This window comes from Montipora foliosa, chromosome 1 (genome assembly GCF_036669935.1).
Source record: "Montipora foliosa isolate CH-2021 chromosome 1, ASM3666993v2, whole genome shotgun sequence".
Taxonomy (NCBI): Eukaryota; Metazoa; Cnidaria; class Anthozoa; order Scleractinia; family Acroporidae; genus Montipora; species Montipora foliosa.
The window spans coordinates 68,437,569-68,443,818 of NC_090869.1; the positions used below are offsets into that span (position 1 = coordinate 68,437,569).

The 6,250-nt window shown below is 38.6% G+C and overlaps 1 protein-coding gene across 3 annotated transcripts in view; it reads right to left on the reverse strand.

Annotated features, from left to right (window-relative positions):
* LOC137980648 (uncharacterized) overlaps positions 1–6,028 on the reverse strand; it is a 9,291-nt gene extending 3,263 nt beyond the window's left edge. The window contains exons 1-6 of one of the 3 annotated variants that reach the window (XM_068828096.1): positions 5,746–6,028; positions 4,778–4,804; positions 3,377–3,658; positions 1,923–2,306; positions 1,145–1,426; positions 1–211 (exon numbers count right to left, since the gene is read on the reverse strand). The exon at positions 1–211 is cut by the window's left edge and continues 155 nt beyond it. In XM_068828096.1, the coding sequence (XP_068684197.1) occupies positions 1–211; positions 1,145–1,426; positions 1,923–2,306; positions 3,377–3,658; positions 4,778–4,804; positions 5,746–5,824 (1,265 nt within the window). In that variant the 5' untranslated portion in view covers positions 5,825–6,028. Of the gene's footprint in view, positions 212–1,144; positions 1,427–1,922; positions 2,307–3,376; positions 3,659–4,512; positions 4,707–4,777; positions 4,805–5,745 lie in introns of those variants that run through there. The other 2 variants (XM_068828100.1, XM_068828105.1) reach the window with 2 other exon arrangements.
* Positions 6,029–6,250: the final 222 nt, after the last annotated feature.

Below are 6,250 nucleotides of genomic sequence, written 5' to 3' on the forward strand. Positions count from 1 at the left end.
TTGAGCCGTATTTTCGTGCCACATCCGACAAGCGGAACTTGAATCCTAACGTACGAGTCTGTGACATTATACGCAATGCAATTTGATTGAATTAGGCTTAGGTGAAGGAGGCTTGGGTCGAGCCATGGGTACGCGAATCTACTCAAAGTCACATCCATTCCATCACTGTGACACGTCACTGCTACTCCATCTGATTTCATGTCACGTGGACCTAAATTGAACAAAAAAGAACAAGACCATTATTTGAACTTCCTTCTTAGAGAAAGCAATTACATGCAAAAGATTCAAAGAAACGTAAATTCTATATAGCATATAGGAGACTCGCTGAAACAGTGGCCATTGCCACGGGTGCCCGAGTCCTCCAGGAATTGAGCTCTATTCTGATGAAAACACTTTTTTTGTTTGGGTGATAGAACATAGCTACTGATCACGTTATTGAAAGTATTTAAAAGGAAAAAAAAGAAACAAATTAACTCTATGACACTTCCACCCGTAAATGAACCAACAAGAAAGACAGCATAAAAAACCCTTTTCCATCAATTTGAGCTCTTTATGGATCTATGTCAAATTAAAACTAAATTCAAGATACATGCCCGAAAAAGTTTCCATTTTTCGTCTATGCCTGCAGTTGCTCCCAACTCAACTTCTTAATGATGTCAATTCACTGTAAGAAAACGGATAACTGACCCCAGTGATCGGTTTGCACAAAATTTTTCGAACGCTTAGTCTGAAAACAAGTTTAAAAAGAGACTGACGCTTGTAACTTGTCTTGGGTTTACGATGGGATGTTTTATAATACTTAGGGTTAGGGTTAGGGTTATAGAGTTAATTTGTTTCTTTTTTTTTCCTTTTAAATACTTTCAATAACGTGATCAGGTAAGTCATCGTACCCTTGAATGAAGTGGTAGTTTCTAAAGAAACTGTGGTGCTGAGTCTGTGGGGGAGTAGTATACAAGACTTTGGTTTTATCAACGGAGTTGATAATGTAAATTGGCCACCGTACAGAGATTCTAAAGCTTTTAGAATCTCTGTACGGTGGCCAATTTACATTATCAACTCCGTTGATAAAACCAAAGTTTTGCATCGTACCCTTGGGCTCCTTTATCATTCAACTAGGGCATTTTCTTAACAAGCGACAACTTACCTGCTTTTTGGAGGGTTATTCTTTGTTTGACTCTCGCTCCTTTGAAGTCTTTTGCTATGCAGTCATATGACCCAAATGCTGCTGTTCGATTGGTCTTTACTGTGACATACAAAGCCTTTCCTTTTACCAGTACCCCCTGAATAATTCGTCTTCCTCCCTTGAAAACTGATATGGTTACAGGAGAAATCCCTCCCTTGAATGAGCAAACTAATCTCACTTGAAATCCTTTAAACGATCTCACAAATCTTGGTGTACTCTTCGATTTGTCAGCTGCGAGTGGCTCTGAAAGAAAACGAATGCCAGACATCAACTACAGAAAAAATACTCCATAAAATCTTGACTGACCTTTTACTAGGGTAAGATTGAAAAATGTGGAACACCACATCGGAGCGTTAACGTTTAAATTTAAAGTTCAATCATTTTCTGAAAGTCCTAAGGGTGTGTTCATATTAGGTGGTGCACATTTGATAAAGCGCAGCGAATCGTGTCGTACAACCAAATACAAAACTTTTTTTCGACCAATCACAGCAGACGAAGGCATAAAATGAGCCAATCATATCATCAAACAAATCAAACTATCACAAAGTCGATGAGTCATTCTTAACATTCACCTGTAGCCGGTGTAGCAAGCGTTTTCGTGCGGGGAACATGGAAGATTTTTTTATGTTTTGGCTACGCGAAAAATGGGTTGCACGGCCAAAACATAAAATTTCTTTCATGTTTCCCGCACGGAAAGGCTTGCTATGAAAGGCTATTTATCTGAAATCCACCCTCCTACCTGAAGGATAGCTCACCAATACTTCATTAAGTTCAGTCGAAACAGACGCCACCTCCTCCCGTTCAAAATGACACTGAAAGGGAAAGAATATATCCGGAACTCGTGTTATCACTTTCCAAGAAGGAGCTCTAACAAACGCCATCAAAATATTGCGATAGGTGATACGACGAGGGGAGTTCTTCTCCATGGTTTTACATTCCCTGAAAGAAGTTTTCACAATGATGTGCGTCATATTTATGATATAAGGCTGACAGTGGTTGTCAAGGAGATGCATGTTAAAGTACGAAGGCTGTAACCATGGATACATCAAGCGGTCAAGGTTCAACTGCATTCCATCACGTGAACATGTGACCCTTTTTCCATCAGTGGATATTTTCGATGGATCTGTAGAAAATAATAAAACAAAGTATCAGAGTTATACATTGGAGTAATAATGGACATCACTTAATTTATAAATTAATTTATAAAAACTTCAATGCCGTTAACGATCTATGCATTACGTTGGATCAACACAAACAGTTATAAGCATGAACGGGCATCAGTGTTAACGTTAGGACAGATCAAACAACGTTCACGAAGGCATTCTCTTCAGTGAAAATGGAATTACGCATGATCAGCGCTCAAACTAGAAGCTGTTTCGGGCTTGTTGGCCGTCGTCAGTGCGCCGTAGCTAAAACGCAATGAGCCTCATTGACACTTCACCTGTCTCATATGTCGCGCTAGTCATTCAACCAATTTCGGTTGGTTCGATTTTGTCGTATTCTAGCCGCAAAATAGATTTCGATTTGTTTGGTACATCGATTTTCTTAATCGACATCAATCCAGTTTAAAAATGTTGAAAAATTATGTGAAGCGACCTCTGTCGTTTCAAATCTAGCGCGGGCTCATTCTGAGAGTTATTGTTAGGGACCTAAAAGCACGAGGCGTTTCTGAGCCAGGTATGGAAACCGGAAGTGAACATTTTACGAGAGCAGAGTCTCCCAGACTGATAAACTGAGCTTCTCCAGCAGTGAAAAGTTACTTAGCAGTAAAAGTGTGGTGGTGGTAATTAAGTTGAAAGGTAAAACAGTCCACCTCTGGTTGCAGTCCTAGGCTCAAAAAGTTTCCTCTTATTACCAGCAGTATTCGGCAAATTGTTAAGGTTAAAAGATCTTTCCCAGCATTATCAGAGGCTTACAAAGGCATCATTACATGAGAGACATACATTAAGATGAGTAGAATAGTATAATGAAGTATGAAGTTGAATCGTCGGGAAAAAATGCGAGCGAGCGGAAGTACCAGACGAGACCGTGAAAGAAGGGCTTTCTGCCCAATCCACCTCATTTTTAACTCCTGCATTTCCTGAACCGAGAGTAGATGGACTCTTGGTTACACGGTGTCAAGTCAAAAAAAAGCAAATGCTGAAAGGGGGATGTTACTTTTACAAGTTTACAAACACTTTCAGGAACTCTCACCAATTTTCTTCAGCGTTATATTGTGGGTAATTTTGTGATGGTTTGAGTCTTCAGCCATGCATGTATACAAGCCAAAGTCACTGTTCCTTCGCCCGACTGAAATATTAATTTTAACTGTGTTTATGTCGTTTTCTTGGCTTGCAACCTTCAAACCTCCGTGAAAAATCCCCGCCCGCACTGGAGGGATACCATATTTAAAAGCACACCGAAGCTCAACAGGTAGTCCACTGTAAGTCCTGACTTCCTTGGAACTCGAATACCGTTTATCCAGCTCTAAAGGACCTGTGGGAAAATGTATACTTTGATCCATAAAAAGACACTCCATAGTCTACCTTAAAATATCCCTGTCTTTTCTTTTATGGTATTCTAAACATCTTCTTTTCGGGAGCAATCTAAAAATGGTAAACATTTCGTGCAACCATCCATAGCATATAGAAAGCGACGTTTGCTAATTATCAGGGCCCTTTATTTATGGGGATGCTCTTTGTCCGCCTTTCATTCACATTTCTTCCAATATGTGACTCTCATAAAAATTATTAATATGGATAAAATTTGTGGCTTTGTTTATTTTTTACAAGAATCCCTTGGGTGGAGAGTCGACTAATGCGTTTATTTCTTCGGCTGAAAGTCGTGAGTGTAGCTTTTTCCCTCCTTTTATTACATTTCGCTTGTTTGTTTGTTTTTTTTTTTTCACTATCCGCAGGGCCTGTAATGTCACAAAAGCTTGCTTTTCTCAGTTTCAACTTTGTTACCGTTTGCATGAAACAAGTCTCGGTTGCATTAGCAAATTATCTAAACGTTTGAAGAATCTTGAAATATCTTTTTGTGATTTGATTCTCCAAAAAAAAATTGAAAAAAGATTCGATATGGTACTGGTACATACGTGATGCATGGGGACATGTATTATCACTGGTTGAAAGAAACGAATACTCGGATTTCAATAAAGATTGGTTAAAATGGCGACATTTAAGCGAAGTACCGTTTACGTTAAAATATTGGCTAATATAGTGGAAGATCGAAAAATCCAAGTACCAAGGTATATTGGGAATTCGCTTGATTGTATTGGGGTTTCGCTGCAACGAGAGTCTTTTTCATTCATTCACTCTGAGTGGGGTCTAGAATTTGGTCCTACGTACCGATGACATCGCTACACAGAACGGTTTGTAAAATCCACGTTCCACTGGACACGTCTGATGAACAGAAACAGATCTTCTTCCCTTGCGCAAAGACTGTTTAGCTTCTTTATTTTCTTTTCGCATTATTTTTTATAATACTTGAATAGGATCAATCAACGCCTGAAGCAAAATCACTTAAGAGCTTATAAATTTGGCACAATGCTAGCATTGACCTTTGCTTTGTGTTTGCGCATCTTGCTGAAGAGTGGCTTATTAAATTACTCACCACGAGTCAAAGTCCTTGGCAACATTGCTACAGGAAGAAAAAAAGGTATCGTTTTTCACATCACGATCACCAATTAACAACAAAGGCTCGAGATAGCAAGCACCAACTGAGGATGGTTTTAAGAATCCGTCTTTTCCATTTTCCTGAAAACTGGTGTCCCCTAATAGTAAGTTTGTTCTTTTGAATATAATTTTCAAGTTAACAGGGACACGGAGAGATAAAGGCACAAGTCAAATATATTGCAGCCTGCTGAGTTAACACTAATTTAAACATAAAGTTAATCATATTTCCGTCGAATTATTGCCTCTCTGGACTTCCTGCTACTTTCCAGTCTGCAGTGACTTGCACTTGTATGTTTCTAGAAATTGGGTGGCGGTTATGATGTAATAAGAAATAAACTCTGCGCAGGTCAGGTTAAAATTTTTCTATGAAGCTTGATAAGCCACGAAATTTACTCCTATTAATAAATCAGCGCGCAATTTGAGCTATTAGTTCTCCCAAGAATTTAACCATTACTGAAACTGATATGGAGTAACAAACAATCCATTCAGCTTGCGAAAATTTATTTAACCTTTGCTTAGAATTTCCCATCAAGATAAATAGCCTGGAAACTGGTGTTTTGTCTGCCTTTTCTGTAGAACAATATCTTATCATCAACTTTCCGATCACTGTGCCGGTGGGGAGATTTTGTATTGAAGGAGGATGGCCTATTGGGTCCAGGAACGGGTCCCTAAGATAAAAAGCGAATAAAATATCTAGCAAATGTCCTACTTGCGGTTAAACGGCAGAAATGATGTCACAACATTAGCGTGGGAACATACTTGGGACTTGAACTTAAATTCAGATATAAGCAGAGAATTTTCAAACTTTGCAAAGTTCCTAGCTTACGGGAATGCTGAATATCAAACATATCAAACCCCTTTCTTTTTTGTCTAATTAAGCATAAAATTCAACTGTGAAAAACATACCTTCTCTTGCTCTTTTCTGAGGAAAACTTCTGCTAGTAAAAAGCACAGAGGCATAGATGAGCAATTTGCTGAAAAACATACTTCAGATGCATGAAAAAATATGCCTTCCTCTAGCACGTTTATGTTATTGTGTTGAGAACGAATGCCTGACGTGGGATTCCTGGTTTCTATCCAAAGTAACAGATGTTTGCAGTATTTATAGATCAATATTAGATTTCGGGCCGATGAAAAGTCAGTGCATTGTTCTCGATCGTAAGTGTGTCTTAAAATCAACAAAAAGAACGAAAGTATGCAGATGTGGAGAAAGCAAAAGCACCAGAAACAAATCACGTACTTGAACAAATAAGTTGTGGCTGAACTTTTAAATAGACATAAAACTGCCGGAGCTGCTGGGACCGGAATTCATGCTGCTTTAATTACTTTGCACAAATTACAGAAAATGTTGATGTTAGGACAATGTCAATGTCAATGTCAATGGATTTCAATCTAAAATGCAAAAACAAAA